Here is a 17,402-nt window from a genome sequence, read left to right on the forward strand (position 1 = left end):
CCCGTGAGCATGCATGGTCATATCTCCCTGTTGGTCTAGCCTCTTCCAAGGTGGGCAAATAGCAGAGGGGGTTAGGGATTGAAGTCACATGGGCTTGGGCTCAACCCCATGTCTACCACTTCCTAGATATTTGGCCAATGGCCATACTGCTTAACACCACAATATGAATATTGGCATCCCTCCCAGGGTTCACACCTTGAAACCTAATGCCTGATGTGATGGCATCAGGATGTGGGGCCTTTGGGGAGGGGGTGTCTGGGTTATAAGAGGGAGCCCTTGTACATGGGATTAGTGCCCTTACAAAGGAGGCCCCCACAGAGCTCCCTCACCCCTTCTACCATGTGTGGACATGGCTGGGAGCCGGCCGTCTGCAGCCCAGAATAGGGTCCTCACGGAGCCCACCATGCTGGCACCCTGACCTCTGGCTTCCAGCCTCCTGAGCTATGGCAGATAAATCTGTTCTTCAGAAGCCCTCAGTCAGCTCGAACTGACACACATAATCTCTCTAAACTTCAGTGTCTTCAACAAAACAAAACAAAGAAAGGAGAAAACAGTAATAGTGACCTCATGAGGTTAACGTAAGGATAAATGAGACACTGGCTGCAGGGATGAGTAGGCCCTCTGTGGGCATCAGGGTTCCCCCTGTGGTCATTCTACACTCCCACCTCCCCCTCGCTCCCAGCGCAGACAGACCGGACCAGCGCACCACCACTTGCTGCTTTGCCGAGGCCAGACAGGACCCACAGAACCTTCTGGAGGGTGTGTTCTAGCAACCTCTGCCACTCTCCATATGTGGCTTGGGATGACCCTGCCCAGCACCGCTCTGGATCCCAGCTCTCCTAGGGAGAGTCCCAGTGGTGCCAGGTGCCCGGTGGTGGCTCAGGATGATCACCAAAAGCATTGACGGCACAATGGCTTACATACTTTTTGCAGCATCTCTCGTCTTCTCTTAAGGATTAATTTTTGGTGCAGCTTCTTCTTCTCCTGCTTTAAGTCATTGTCCAGCTTCTGTTTGATGGAAAAGACTTCCATCCGAGCGCGCTCCAGCAGCGCCTCCATCTGCTCTTCATCCAGGTACCCTGCTCTAGGAGAGACATGGGGGCGTTGACACACTCTCCAAACCCTCCCTCAGCCCGACGGCTGCTGCGGCTGGACATTCAGCTCTCTATTCCTTGGTCTGGTCAGAAAGTCTTTCCCCTGAAGGAGCAGGAGCAGAACGGGCAGCTAAGATGTTCCCAGAACACAGTAAGTGGGGGTGTCGGCGTCACTCCAGACATGCACAGAAAGATTGTCCGAAGCTGCCTGTTTGGGCAGACTGGGCAAGAGTTTTGGGAAAAAGTGGCGCTCCAGGTGTGGCTTGCCAAGAGGAGATGGGTTTGGAATTCCTGGTGATGGGCTTGTCAAAATCCAAGAAGTGCAGGAAATACTGTGTAGGGTTCATCCCTCACGTTAAGCTGGCTAGCCACAGGGTACCCACATTAAACACTGTGTCTGGTGTGTGTGCCTGAGAGGGTATTCCCAGGAGAGGTGAGCACTTGAATCAGGGGGATTCGGTAAAGCAGACCATCCTCCTCAGTGGGGACCAGGCACCAGGTAATCCAGTAGGGGCCCAAATAGAACAAAAGGTTTTCCTTTTTCTTGTCTCATCTCACCTTCTCCTGCTCTCGGACTGGGATCCCCTGGTTCTCAAGCCTTTGGCCTGAGACCGAATGATACTGTTGGCTTCCCAGAGTCTCTATTATGCACATGGCAGGTGGTGGGAGTCCTCAGCCTCTGTAATTACCTGCGCCAATCCCTCCTCTCTACCTTTTTGGTTGTTTTTCTGGACAATCCTGACTGACACAGTCTGGTATTAGCACGATTACCACTGCTATTCCCAGTCTGTCTGTATCGAGGGGCTGGATGGGCCCCCTGCTCGGCACAGAGTAAATGTCCGCAGAAGCTTCTTGGAGGAATGAATAAGTAAATGAATGAATGGTGGATATGTGCTTTAGAAATATAAGTCTGTGCCAACTCCTAATTTATTTGATTTTTTAAAGTATTTATTTGAGAGAGAGCGAGCACATGGGTGGGTAGAGGGGCGGGGAGGGGTCTGAGGGGGAAAGGGAGAGAATCTCAAGCAGATTCTGAGCTGAGCACAGAGCCTGACATAGGACTTGATCTCACAGCCCCAAGATCACAATTTGGGCTGAAATCAAGAGTCGGATGCTTAACCGACTGAGCCCCCAGGTATCCCTGTACTAACTTTTAAAAATAGAATTTAAAAATGAGAAGTAAACCACACATCCCTGGTAACTGCTCACAACAGTACAACCAGCTGTCGGGTGCTTCAATTCAAGTCAAGGAACTGTTTCTTTCACTTGAGTGAAAATTAATCAGGAATGTCAAAGCAACTGCAGTGACAAATTCATTAGCATCTTTGGGTAGCAAGCGTTCACATAATTTGCACCTCACAGAATCCTCATTAAATAGGGCAAGAGAGCCGCAGAGTCCTAATAAAATTACCAAGGTAGCACAATCAACTCACAAAACCACAGACTGTCCTGGGAAAGACAACGTTGGAGTCATGCATCTATTTATTTAAGAGCTTCTCATAACTGAAAAGAATAAATGTCATTGTCTGCAATTAAGTGCCTCCAAGACAATCTGGGAAGAAATGTCTTAGAGGGGCGGAGGCTGCCCTGATGCCAACCTGCATCACCACCACCCACGTGGTACCCTGGGGCTGCAGAGAAAAACCATGGACAATGCAAGTCAAGAGTCGGTGTATTTAAGCTTCACTCCCAAGGTGAATAAAAGAGCCAGCAGAGTGGCCAAGCTCAAGGAGAAGCGGGCTCTCTCATTACACAGCTCACCTAAGCCTCACCACTGATCTCTCAGTATAACGCTGGCTATTTGCTTTAAAATCACTCCGGGTGAGGATGTCGAGTGACATCAGGATTGGCCATTGAGGTTGAATGATGGGCACACGGAAGGTTCAATGGATGGCTGTCTCAACTATTACATATGTTTTTAAGATTCTGCAAACGCAAAGGGTGCTTACAACTAGAGAATTCTTCTTTTTTTAGGAAAGATTTTATTTATTTGACAGAGAGAGAGTGAGTGAGCACAAGCAGGGGGAGCAGCAGAGGGAGAGGGAGAAGCAGACTCCCCCCTGATCATGACCTGAGCTGAAGGCAGACGCTTAACTAACTGAGCCACCCAGGCGCCCCTAGAGAATTCTTCTTAAGGAGAAAGTAAGGAGTGACCAGTGCACTCACTGACCGAATGGTAATAGATGGTCTCTGATGAGGACAGTGGGGCAAGGTGGTTCATGTGCACCATCGGGGATGGCTTTTGGGTCTTACCTCTCATGTTTCTGGATGAACAGGGTCAGCTGAGCATCAGCGGCACTCAGAAGGCCTTGTACACGGATCTCTGATGATTGCATGTTCTGAACCAAGTACTCCCTGTGGCCAAACCTTTTACTTAGATGGTATCTCTTACTAGCCTGGAAAAAATCCATCAGCTCTTCTAATTTCTCCTGTTTAAAAAAAATCAAGAAAATATGCCTAATTACAATTTAGAGAATATTCTTTTTAGACATATAAAATAATACATTTCCTTCCTAAAGAAAACGCATAGGCACAGAAGCACGAGGATTAGCACCCAAACAGGCCTACCCTTAACAAAGGCTTAGAAGAAAATTATATACTAATAAGAAATGAGAGCTTGGAAAAGTGGATTCTAGACCTAGAGAGTGAGGAGTTGTTCAAAGAACTTTACTGCCCTAGGAAAGGGGATGCAAACTTCACGCAGCTGCTCAGCCTTTGCCCATGGGGTTCTCAAAACACAGCACCAGCACAGGTGGTGACATTCTGGGATAAATCAGCCATCAGCCCTGACCCCCAGAACTTTCACACTTGTGGAAGGGACAGACGACTAGATGACAAAACCCAACCAAACACAAGACAGTAATAACTTACCTTACCCTGGGTGTATTCTCTGGGCCTGGCACTGGGCTCAGAGTGTTTCTCACCTTATTTAACTTAGTCTAGAGAGACAGTACTGTTATCCCCATTTCATAGATGAGGAAACTGAGTCCGCATTGCACTGCTGGTAGACGGCCGAGCAGGGATTTGAACTCAGTAATCTAATTCCAGGGCCTGTGGCTAACATCATAGTAAGCTGCTCCAAAGTGCAGCTGTAACCAGTGGCATAATAATTAGAGCAGCAGTAAATAAAACATTAGCCTAAGTGGCATTATCCCACTGACTGGCTCTGCTGTCTTCTCCCATCCGTGAGAATACCGTCCCTGCAATGGGTCACCAAAAAGATCGATGCTCTGTTCAACAAGATACAGGTGATGCCACAGAGAGTTTTCTCTCCAACCAAAGCTGTGATACCTCCAGTTCTTGACACCTGGGAATGTGCCCTGTCTAGACAGTGAAAGGCGGAATGGTCAGTCAGATGTGGCTGAATGATGGTGTGTCCCTGACTCACTGGCAACAGAAACCATACAACAGGAACAGAGGCAATACTTGTATTCTCCACGAAACAGTCCATGTGAACTGCTGGCCGACTTGGCACCCATGACATAAGGAGACGCACAGCTGACATCTTCTAATACTCCAGCAGCTAGAGTCCAAGACACCTGTGCCGGGCTACCATTATCACCCACGGAAGTCTCATTCTTGACTCCATTATTACTAACAATCCACGTTCTTCCTAGCTCGCATGCCTGGTGTTGAGAGCCAGCCACTGCCCATCATGAGGAGAAAAAACTGCAAAATCCATCAATACCTACGTGATACCTTGGGGTGTGGATGCCTAACTAGGGATAGATTAGGATTCTTACTCTATTCACTCTCACTGAGGTTTGAGTAGGAAAAACCTAGAGCAAAAGGGAAAGGCTGGCTTATCCTCTTCATGCTCGGGGCGTCCCGAGAGTTGCGCTCTCACCCTGGAAGGCTCACATGCAAGAGGCTTTTGGGGATGGTCGCTTTGTCTCCTCTGGCACTGCCCTGCTCCTCACAGCCTTCACCCACCAGGCCTATGCCAGGACCAGAGGTCTGCTGCAGGTCTGCACACCAGCAATTTCACTCTGGGTGTGCACATGTGCGTATAAAGTACCCCATGCAGGGCTGAGAAATTCCACAGCAATGGTGATGGCCTCGGATAAACTTTTGGCTGTCATTAACGACATTTATTCCATTTGGATTAATAATCTTCACACTTGGGCTGACACACAAGAACACACACAGAGTCACCGGGGCATATCCAGATGCAGATGCCCACCCCAGGGATATGCTGATGCACACACACACACACACGTATTTTTCATTGCAATGTGTCTTAAAGGTATATCGTGCCAAACACAGGCTTTCCTTGCCTCAGCTCTATTATACCCATTTTACAGGAGAGGAACCTGGGGCTGCAGGAAGGCAGGCAGTTTGCCTACATTCACAGAGCTGACATCTGGGGGAACTGGAACTCAAATCCAAGTTGACTTGAATCCCAGGACTGTGCTTCACACTTCACACTTCAAGGGCAGAAGGAAAAGGTATTTAGCTCACAGGTCCACAATGAGAGGAAGAGAGAACAGACTCCAGGAGAGGAGAACTCACTGGCACCACCCAGGAAAGTTAGGTTCCTGCTGCCGCCAGCCTGATCTGAGGCCTCACCTGGACGTCAGAGTAATCCTGCAGCAGCATTTTAGCAGCTTCTGGCTTCAGTTCCCCTTGGCAAACAGCACTTTTTATCTGGGTAAAGAAGATATTGTGCAGTTCATTTCTCTGGAAGATGGCCAGCTGCCTGTGTGCCTTGGCAAAGTCTTCTTCCTGTTGCAGAGCCAGAGATCGCCTCAAATGCACCTGCTCCAGGCCGTGGAGGGTCCTCAGGAGGCCGCTACACTCCACAGCAGACTGCAGGAAGAGGAAGTGGTACATGAGAGATGATACACCCAGGGCATATGCAAGTGCACACACACGCATACATGTGCACACACATGCATACATGCACACAGCAACATAGTGCATAAACACGCGTGCACAGGCATACATGCACACATGCATGCACACACTTGCACATGCACACAGCAACACAGTGCATGCACACATATGCACATGCATATACATCCATGTGCACATGCACACAAATGAACATCCACATACCCACACAGAGCAACACAGAGCATATACACATGCACATGCATACATGCACACATATGCATGTGCACAGATGCACATGCACACAGCACCACCACAGTGCACACACATACATGCACACAGCAACACAGTGCATATATACATGCACACTGTATATATGCACACATGTGCATATATATACAGGTAATACACACAGCAAATATAAAAGCACACAGCAACATGGTGCATGCACACATATGCACATGCACACTCATGCATGAACATGTGCACATATGCACACAACAGTACATACACCCATGCACACAGCAACACAACAGTGCATACACGCACGTGCACACAGCAAATACACACGCACACAGCAACACAGTGCATACACATGCATGCACATGTGCACACACATATACTATACATAGTAATATACGCATTGCACAGTGTATACACATATGCATAACACCACACACGGAACATGCAAGCACATTGATGTGTACTCACATGGAACACACACACATGCACACAGGCACACACATGTCCCAAGCTGGCAATAATAAAGCTGCTAAACTCTGGGAGATACTGTTGCAACCTGTCCTTCCCTGTTAATGTTTTCCAGAGCAGTCTCAAACCAGAAAATTCACAGGGATGGAAATTTGCAAATCAAACTGCCTGAAAATAGCCTGCAAAATGGAAACAATAATGGATTGTGCTGTTACACTCTCCTGCTTATTTCCAACATCTTTTGCTCTTAACTTAGTTGAAGAGAAAAATACCAGCAATCAGGCCAAAGTTGAGATGATTTGAGTAAGAAAGGACACAGAGTAGTTAAGAAATGGCTACTGGGGGATCCCTGGGTGGCACAGCGGTTTGGCGCCTGCCTTTGGCCCAGGGCGCGATCCTGGAGACCCAGGATCGAATCCCAGGTCGGGCTCCTGGTGCAGGGAGCCTGCTTCTCCCTCTGCCTCTCTCTCTCTCTGTGTGTGACTATCATAAATAAATTTAAAAAATTTTTAAAAAAATGGCTACTGGGTGCCTGCACTTCATGTGCCCAGCATGAAGGCAGGAAGGAGGAGACACGTGCACCGAGTTCCCATTGGCGCAGAAGACTCTTCTCGTGACCCAAGAGGGGAGTGTAATTACTTCCACCTGGGGAGGCAGAATTAATTCCAAGACGGCCCCTAGATTCCTGGCCTGTGATGCACACATCATATAAATCTTCCCTCCTTGAGTGTGGCCATAAAGTCTGAATGTGACAGGTCTGTTGCCCATGATCTGGTTATTTCACAGCAAACGTGAAGAGGTCTTGATGATGGAATTGAGGTACCTAATCAGTTAACTTTGTTAACTGGAGGGGAAATGATCCTGGGCGGATCTGACTCAAGGAGGACCTGGACCTTCCTTCCTGACCACAGACACCCTCTCCTGCCAGCCTTGAAAAAATGAGCCTCCTCCTGTGAAGAGTCTACAGAGAATGGATGCCTATAGGAGCTGAGGTCTTGGTGGCAGGAGGGCATAGGCTGGTGGCTCTGTAGGCTAAGTGGGGACCCAGGAAAGGCAAAGGAGAGGGCTGTACCTCCTCCAGCTAATGAGGGACCACACACCCACTGATGTTCAGTGTTGTCAGTGCCCCACATCGCCAAGTGCGACCTACCACCTCCACCTCCAATCACTCGCAAAAGCTCTAGAAAGGAGACATATGAATTTCCAACTTTCCAGCTCCTTTGTTTTACATTTCAATTTGTCCAGATTCTGGCCCAGAAAAAAGACTGTTACTTTTATAGCCCCCCCTACCCCCCGGCAAAAGCCCAGCAGCCAACACATCACAGTCCCTGCCCTTGGGGTGCAGCGCAGCCTCACATTTGGGGAGAGCAGTGGCCACAGCACCCAAGACAAGGATTTCCTCCTGGTCACATCCCCAGGGGCCACCCCTCAACATCTATGGATTGCCTCAGTCACCAGAAAACAACACAGTGTTTTTTAAAAGCTGATTTTATAAAAAGGCCTGGACCAGACTTGTGAGTCACTCTTCTGGAGAGAAGTGGTTGCTCACAGCTTTTATCTGAATTACTGAATGTGGTTCACTCACAGCCAGGTGGGTTCCGGGCCCCTGACTCGGGGACCGCAGGAATGTTCGGCTGCCGGGGGTGGAGCTGGTGCCCAGTTAGGCTGATTCATTCATCTAAGTGACCTTCTTTTTGACAGTATGGAATTTGACAAGCCTCAAACCTCCATCTATTTTAATTAATAGAAATAAAAGATGGGATGAAATCCATATAGATTCTCACAGCTGGGACAAAAAGCTCATGCGCACACAGGGAACTCCCAAAATAAAGTTATCTGTCCTTGTTCAGAATTACATTTCTGAAGAATAAGGCATGAGGCAATGAAATACTTGTGTCATAGTGAAATACTCCCTAAAATGAATCTATGATGGGATCCCCCCACACTTCCATCTACACTGGCCTCTTGAGGGGTCCAGAGACCTGCAGAAACATGTTCAATCCTCCTGGCTTAGTTCAATCCTCCAGGGGCACAGATGAGAAGGCTATACCGTAGAGCAGGGGTGTTCCCTACCAAGGGCCCGCTGGGCAGGGCAGCTCAGGGATGGAAGTGAGTGAAGTGCCCTGGTATGAGAGGCACTAGGGAGTGGTGGGGAGTGGGGTGAAGTGGAGAAGGCCTGCCTATAGGGCCAGCCACCACTCAGCCACCAAAGGGGGGTGCTCTGCAGGAACATAAACACAGTGCAGCACATCTCCCCATGTTTCATGAGAAGCTGGAAGTCTACATTTTTATATGAAGTTTTGTATTCTATTTATTGGCAACAAATGTGCACTTTTAAAGGTATGTTAGAGTCATGGTCACCCACTCCAACTCCGCACTGAACTTTCCACCACAATGGACTTACTCTGCAAGGGAAATGAGGTATGTTTATCCCATGGTTTTAAGCACCCCCTAAAAAGGAACTTGCCCTGTGGAGAGAACTGGGGGGTGCGGAACATGGACCCATGGAAGACAGCACTTCAATTCTGGTTTGAGAATTGCAGGTCTGGGCCAGGCTCCAGAGCAAGTGCCATTCATAATGTTGACTCTGCACCATCAAAAATGTGAAACCGTGACAGAAAATCATGTCTGTACTAAATTATACTCCCTGCCCGCACTTGGTTTAGCAAGATGGGCAAATTGTAAAAATGTTTTACGGAAACAAATCCATCAGAGATGGGTACAATGCACTTAGGGAATCTTTGCCTTTAAGATGCTGATGTGAGGGGCGCCTGGGTGGCTCAGTGGTTGAGCATCTGCCTTTGGCTCAGGGCGTGATCCTGGGGTCCTGGGATGGAGTCCCGCATTGGGATCCTCACAGGGAGCCTGCTTCTCCTCTGCCTGTGTCTCTGCCTCTCTCTGTGTGTCTCTCATGAATAAATATCCAAAATCTTAAAAAAAAAAAAAAAAAGTAAGAGATTACACAGATGTTTTTGTTTTTTTCAAGATTTTACTTATTTATTCATGAGATAGAGAGGCAGAGACACAGGCAGAGGAAGAAGCAGGCTCCATGCAGGAAGCCTGATGTGGGACTCGTTCCTAGGACTCCAGGATCACACCCTGGGCCAAAGGCAGGCATTAAACCGCTGAGCCACCCAAGGATCCCCTACACAGATGTTTAAACGTGAATGGATTTTGTCTCTAATTACTGGAATTCCTAACTTCTACTCAAAAAACCCAACTCTGTTCAGTCTTCTTTTTTTTAAAAAAACCAATGCTTTGCAGAGTAAGAGTCCAAAATATTGTCATGGATTTTAAAGATGACAGTGATACACATACAGATAAGTCATGAGGTCATCGGCAGTTCTGTAAGATGGAGTGGCTTGCACGGGCTGGAAGAGATATAGCTCTATTGACTTTTGCCGTTCAGATGCTATTTTTGGAAGCACATTGACTCAAAGAAGGTGACTGATCTCTGATCAGGGGGACCCATGGGCCCCAGAGCGATAGTGGCTTCCTGCTGCAAGCTAGCAGACTGGGGAGTGGGGGCAGGTACAGAAGGAAGCAGGAGCACTGTATCCCAGCTTCCCTTCTCAAGGCCCTAACTACCTGTGCCAACACTGAGGAAATACATAAAACTATATTGTTCCGGGCAGCCTTTCAGTAGCTAAAGGTAGAAGCCCAGCAGGATGGGTTAACCTGGCCCACAGCAGCAAGGGTGTATGACATGTCATTGCACCACGTGGGTAGGGAGGTGTGGGGTCGGTGCGTGCTGTCTGGGTCCACGTCTTGGCCCCCCTCTGTGTCTTTGGGCAGGGGACCCACTGAGAATCTGCTTCCTCAGCTATAAAAGTGGGATCCTATCAATTCCCACCTCACCAAGTGGTGTGAAGGTTGGATGAGAAGGTCTGCGTGATGTGCTTAGAACAACGTCTGCATGTGTGTGATGCGTGAGAGTCCTCAATACAATCAGAATATTTATACTATGATATTAAGTGAGAACGAGCAAGATATCCAATTCTCTGAACCGCATACACACACTTGACTTTGTTTTAAAAAACATGTATAAAGAAAGGGGTCAAAATGTGTGCTGAAACCCAGGGACAAAATGGGAGCCACTCAGCATCACTGTATCTCTAGAGGCAGGTGCATAGTAGGAACTCAGAAAACAGACCACATGAATGTCTGTCTGCCTTGGTTGGTGACTGGTTCCACTGATTTTTTTTTTTCAAGATTTTTCTTTCTATGCTTTGGAGCTAGAGCTGACAATTTTTTCTGCAGAGGGACAGATAAATATTTTAAGGTTTGCAGGCCACCTAAGGTTTGCTGTCACATATTTTTCTACTTTTTTAGTTTTTGTTTTTATTTTTTACAATCCTTTAAAAATCTAAAAACCATTCTGGACCCACGGGTCAGCTCAGGTTCATAGGTCTAGGTTGCTGACTCCTATTTTCTAATACTTTCCAAGCATGCACTGTGTTCATAGGAACCAAACATATAACAAATTAAGGAGAAGGGAAAGAAAGAGCATGAGATGGTTTAGGGGCTGAATCACTGCACAGTGAACTCAGCACAGTTTCTGAAGTGCTGGCTCAGGGAGACTCCACATAGACCAGGATAGTCACAGATGGAGACCAGAGAGTGGGGTTGGCTGGCAGAACTCTGGTGGGGGAAGAGTGCCCCCCACCTCGAGAGACATAACCACATCCTAACCCAGAGCCTGCAAACGTGTCTCTTTTTAGAATGAGGATCCTTGTGGATGTAATTAAGTTAAAGATCTTATGAGATCACCCTGGATTATTTGGGTGGGCCCTAACTCTAAAGATAAGTGTCCTTGTAAGAGACAAAAGAGATGATGGTCCTAGAATGGAGGATGGCCATGTGAAGACAAGAAGTCCAGACCAGAGTGATGCAGCCACAGGCCAAGGAATGCCTGAAGCCAGCAGGAGCTGGAAAAGACAAGAAAGGGCCCTCCCCTAGAGACTTTGGAGGGGGTATGCCCAGTTGACACCTTGATTTAGGACTTCTGGCCCCCAGAATTGTAAAAGAATAAAAATCTGTTGCTTTAAGCCACTAAATCTGTGGTCATTTGTTACAACAGCCACAGAAATGCATATGGGAGTCAAGAAGAACACTAGCCTCCCCCAACATGAGAGATGCATGTTAAGGTGAGGGGGACCAGATGCAAAGGAGTAGATGGGGCCAAGACAGCATGAATCTTGCCTCTTTTTGTCACTGCCCAGTGTGCGTGCGGGCTGATGGCAGAGGACCACCCGAGAGCCCTGAGATGTCAGCTCTGTGTGTCCACTGCCAGGAGAACTCTGCATGTGGTCAGTAATCTGGGGAATGGATGTTCCTGAACAGGTATTAAGCTCCCCAGGATGACAGATTTCCAGACCAGAAAATGTGGGCTCAAGCGAGAGGGACTGGACAAGCCAGCTCACAGAGGAAGACAGAAATCAGGCTTGATTTGAAATAATCAGGAAAACACTCTGGTGCAATTCCCTCAAGACAGAAACGGACACATCTCTTAGAAAACTGAGAATTGATCTCTGGTAAACAGAGGTCTGCTCTGGGAAGGCTGTGGGATCAGAACTCTCAGAGCCGAGCACTGTACGCTGAGCCTGGTGCAGCCCATGTCCCATGGCTGCTTTTCTTGCACTACCTCTCCTAGCCAGCTGAGAGGGGGCACCCTCAGCCTTGTGGGTCAGTCGGGCTAATCACAGCTTTCAGAAGAACTGGAATATACTGGACTGGGAGGCCAGGTTTGTTTGATGGGAGCTGGTGCTGGAGGGCTCCTCAATCTAGCACAGCGCAGCCCAGATGGATGGACACACACACACACACACACACACACACACACACACACACACACACATTGATATAACAACCTCCCTGAGCCAGGCTCTCTGTGGGTGCACTCTTCCATGAATGAAGCCTTTTCTACTCTTCCCATGATGTCCCACAGCATTGTGAACATATCTTTATTCTAAAATAGTTGAATGAGGTCACATCTTCTATATGTGAAGATCCTTGATTAAAAACTTCTTGAACCCAAGAACCATGTCTCATTTCCTCTGTGCTTTCACTGCCTAGCCCAGTGACCTAGAGACAATAAGTCATAAATAAATGTTTTCTAAGCAAATTCTGGATGGATGGATGGATGGATGGATGGATGGATGGATGGATAGATGGATGGATGGATGGACTGTAAGATGGACAAGTATATGGAAGGGTGGTATGTGGATGGATGGATGGACAGATGGGTGGATGTATAATGGACAGATAGAAAAGTGGTGGGTAGGTATATGGATGAGTGAATGGACAGAGGAGTGGTACATAGATGGATGATGGATGTGTAGATGGACAGGTGGATGGAAGAGTGGTGGATGAGTGGATGGCTAGATGTGTGGGTGAATGGACAGGTGAATGAATAGATAGATGGGTGGATGGAAGAGTGGTAGGTAGATGGATGGATGGATGTAGATGGAAGAGTGGTGGGTGAGTGGATAGCTAGGTGGATGGGTGAATGGATGGGTGAATGGACAGGTGGATGGCTAGATGGGCGGGTGGGTGGAAGAGTGGTAGACGGATGGATAGATGTATAGATGGACAGATAACAGAAAGGTGGTGGGTGGGTAGGTAAATGGATGGACTGTAGATGGACAAGTAGATGAAAGAGTAAAGGTATATGGGTGGATTGATGGATGGATGGGTGGATGGAGGGATGGACAGGTGGACAGAAGGGTAGTGGGTGGGTGGGTAGATGGATAAGTAGATGGAAGAGTATAGGTAGATGGGTGGATGGGTGGATGGATGGATGGATGGAGAGAGGGACAGGTGGATGGAAGGGTGGTCTGTGGGTAGATGGATAGATGGGTGGTGATGATGGGTGAAAGGATGGGCAGATGGATAGATAAATCATGAATCCCTGAGAGAGGAGAGAGGCAAGTGAAGCCCTCCTTTTGAAGCTGCCTTACCCTCTCACTGACACGTTTCAGCAACTCTTCTGCTTCCTCCATTGCCGCCATCTCCCTCTGATACTGGCTTTCTGTCTTCTTTCTCATTTCCAGGTCACATTCAGCCGTCAAGGCCACCATCTTCCGATCATACTCCTCTTGTATTTCTTTCTCCAGCAACAGAAACTGCTTTTTGAAAACAGCACTCATCTTCCTCTCTACCTGGGGGGAGAGGTGGCCAGAGCTGGACAGGTTCTTCAGCAGAAGGGCAATGATGTCTCTGCTGATTTGGGTTCGACAAGCCTCCAAGTCTGAGTCTGCCCGATTCAGGGTTGCAATCTCCAGCCTGGGAGACACAAAAGCCAAAGTATTCCTCTACATGAAGTCACAGCAGAAACTGAAGGTCACTCAGAGATCTGTGGTTTTACATTATTTGTAGGTAAAGGCTTTCTTTTTCCCTCTTCCCTCCTCCTCTTCTTCCCTCCCTCCTGCTCCAGCCAGTTATTGACAACCAGCAACTAAATCAGAAGATTTTTCATCAGTCCATTTGCAGAGTGTCATGCTGGAAACTGTAAGGAATTTAACTAATATAAGGCCTGGTCTTTGTCAACAACTAACAGTGATGACGAGGAGGCCAAGGGAAAAATGGATAGTTAGTATATTTGGAGGATTTTAAACTAAAATTTATTTTTACTTCTTTCTGATTAAAAAGTAACACGCACTCTTTCTCTCTGAAATAAATAAATAAATAAATAAATAAATAAATTCCAAAAAACCCTGTAAAGGTTTCCTTTACAGTGGTTGCAAAATGGTTTGCCTTGTGATGTATCATGATTCATTTAAACCATTTTTCTAGTGTTGCATATTTGGGTTACTTGCAAAACTCAAAACCTAAAATAATTCTGCAGTATCTCTGTAAAGAGTTTCTGATATTCACAATGATATGCTCAGTACAATATCCACAAATGAAGTCACTGGATCAAATGTTAGCAACATTTCTAGGCCTTCTAGAACAGCCTGCCAAACTGCTTTCCAGGAAAACTCCCCCAGCAAAGCAGTAGGATCCTTGTATCACCCCTCCCTCTGCCATGCTTAAAAATCTTTGATAATTTGATAGGAGAAAGTGGCATCTAATTGAAAAAAATATATGGATATTAAGAAAACATTATAGAGATTGTCAACTATTTAAAAGTAGAGAGATGGGCAGCCCCGGTGGCTCAGCGGTTTAGTGCCGCCTTTGGCCCAGGGTGTGATCCTGGAGACCTGAAATTGAGTCCCACGTCGGGCTCCCTGCATGGAGCCTGCTTCTTCCTTTGCCTCTCTCTCTCTCTGTCTGTCTCTAATAAATAAATAAAATCTTTAAAAAAATAAAAAATAAAAGTAGAGAGAAAAAAAAAGTAAAGAGAAGTCTCAGACGTAGAGGTCAGTGATGCATCAATAGCATGTAACATCCAGCACTCATTACATCACGTGCCCTCCTTAATGCCTATCACCCAGTTACCCCATCTCCCCACCCACCTACATGTTAATTGACTTCAAATAAAATTTTTTAAAAATGAGAGAATATGACTCCCAATGTACTAGGTACTCAACCTCAAAAATTGTCACTAGTTAGCAAACTTGTTTTACTCTCTTAATGTTTGCTTGAGCATTTTATGTATTTTTTAGAAGATTATTTATTTGTTTGTTTGAAAAAACAGAAAGTGAGTGAGCACAGGAGGAGGGCCAGAGGGAGAAGTAGATTCCCCACTGAGCAGGGAGCCCGACTCTGGGCTCGATTCCAGGACTCTGGGATCATGATCTAAGCCAAAGGAAGACACTTAACAGACTCAGTCACCCAGGTGCCCCGGCTTGAGCATTTTAAAAAGCAAATCCCATGTTTTTCATTTTACTTGTAAACTACTCAGTGTGCATCTTTAACTGTCAAGGATATATGCCTATTTATGTATGTGCACATGCATATCTATGTCTGTATATGTCTATTTTACCTAACCTTGATGTCATTATCATATTTAAAATATTAACAATAATTCCAATAATTAATATTAGTCATCAGTCAATAGACTATTTCAAGTATGTCAAATGATTTTTACAATTGGAAGTTTCATTCAAGAACCAAATGAAATCCCCCATGTCAGTTAAGTTCACTTTATCCTGCTCCCCCTCCATTTTTCTTTTATGCCACTGATCTGTTGGGGAAGCCAGGTTATTTATCCTGCAGAATGCCTCACATTCTGGATTTGGCAGATTCTTTCTATGGGGTGTCACTGCCCCTCTATCCTCTGTATTTCCTGTAAAGTACTAGTAAGATTGTGTCTTGATTAGAATCAGACTTAATTTGCTTTCCAAAATACCCCATAAGTGGTACCATGTGCTTCCTAAAAGGTTAGACAATGGGTCACTGCTAGGATGGATCAGTAGGCTCACGTGGTACCAACATGATCCCTGCATCAGTAAAATCTATCAACTCTCACCTAATGGTTTTAGCATCCATGTGTAACTCTCACTTAGATCCATGATTTCATTAGGAGTTAGAAAATGTACATTTTCTATCACTTCCACATCCTTAAAGCTTAAAGAGATTCTTCAACAATCCAGTTACTTTGACATAAAGTCTGCAGACGGAATGGATGTTTGACTCTATGCTAATTACCGTTGGTTGTCATAGCAACTTCCAGTGATGATAAATGAGTGTGGGGCTATTATTTTGTTGTTATTTATTGTTTTGTTTTATTTTGTTTTGGTATGAGAGCAAAACGTTGATAAAACTTGCCAAATCCCTGAGAGTCTGAGCTCTGGATACCTGGAAAATGCATAAGAGGACAAACATCAAATATGTTACCAGGAAACATGGCTTAGAGGGAAAATGATACCTGATTGGTAGATCACAGCTGGATGGGAGGACCTGTAAACAAACCATGGATATCTGGGGTGCCTGGTGGCTCAGTCTGTTAAGTGTCTGCCTTCGGCTCAGGTCATGATCTCAGGGCCCTGGGATCGAGCCCCGCATCAGGCTCCCTGCATAGCATGGAGTCTGCTTCTCCCTCTCCCTCTGCCCCTCTCCTTGCTCATGCTCTCTCTCTCTCTCTCTCAAATGAATCAAATCTTAAAAACAACAACAACAAAAACCATGGGGAAGTTCCTTGAATGAGGTGACTCTGGGAACTGGGCATGTCCCTTCTGGGGACCCTGGATGCTCTGCCTGTGAGTTGTTACAGAACAATCTGTCACCTGTGGGGTAGGAAGCTTTTAAGACAGGAAGCCTCCCACACCTGCCTAATGGGGATTACATCTCCTTGCACCTGAGTTGTGTCACCTGGGGGAAAAACATGTGCAGTGTGACCTGGGGCAAGGACACCCTTATGGAAGAATGCCTGATGTCCTCACAGCAAACCGTGTTCCTGCCCTTCAGCCATGTGCATACACGGAGTCAAGTGGGGCTCATGGGAGTCTTCCAAGTCCAAGTGTTAAGCTGGACCTAGGAACATTCCCTGCCACTGCACAATATCGATATGAAATTACAGATTTTTATGTATTTGGTGGGTTTCAATCAAATTCAGTCATTATTCTTTTCAATACCCAAATTTTTCCATCTTAGGTCAGATGAGCTTGTGTGTCCTTTAGACACAACCCAATTAGTCTACTTTTAAGTAACAGCTCATGCATTTTGTCTTTCATTTTCTCAGCAAGTACTTACTGAACACTGCATGTGCAGAGCATCCTGGGTCACAAAGCAAGAAAGAAGCACAAGAGATGCTCTGGGCAGAGCGTGTGTGGTTAAAATTATCTAATGAACCAAATGAGCCCATGTTCCATGGGCTTGCGG

General features: G+C 46.5%; 1 protein-coding gene across 1 annotated transcript in view; it reads right to left on the reverse strand.

Moving 5' to 3' along the window:
* EVC2 (EvC ciliary complex subunit 2) overlaps positions 1-17,402 on the reverse strand; it is a 126,644-nt gene that overhangs the window by 43,330 nt on the left and 65,912 nt on the right. The window contains exons 10-13 of the mRNA XM_038533701.1: positions 13,598-13,922; positions 5,664-5,903; positions 3,348-3,523; positions 925-1,084 (exon numbers count right to left, since the gene is read on the reverse strand). Coding sequence (XP_038389629.1) covers positions 925-1,084; positions 3,348-3,523; positions 5,664-5,903; positions 13,598-13,922 — 901 coding nt within the window. The remainder of the gene's footprint in view (positions 1-924; positions 1,085-3,347; positions 3,524-5,663; positions 5,904-13,597; positions 13,923-17,402) is intronic.

The sequence above is a fragment of the Canis lupus genome, chromosome 3 (genome assembly GCF_011100685.1).
Source record: "Canis lupus familiaris isolate Mischka breed German Shepherd chromosome 3, alternate assembly UU_Cfam_GSD_1.0, whole genome shotgun sequence".
NCBI lineage: Eukaryota > Metazoa > Chordata > Mammalia > Carnivora > Canidae > Canis > Canis lupus.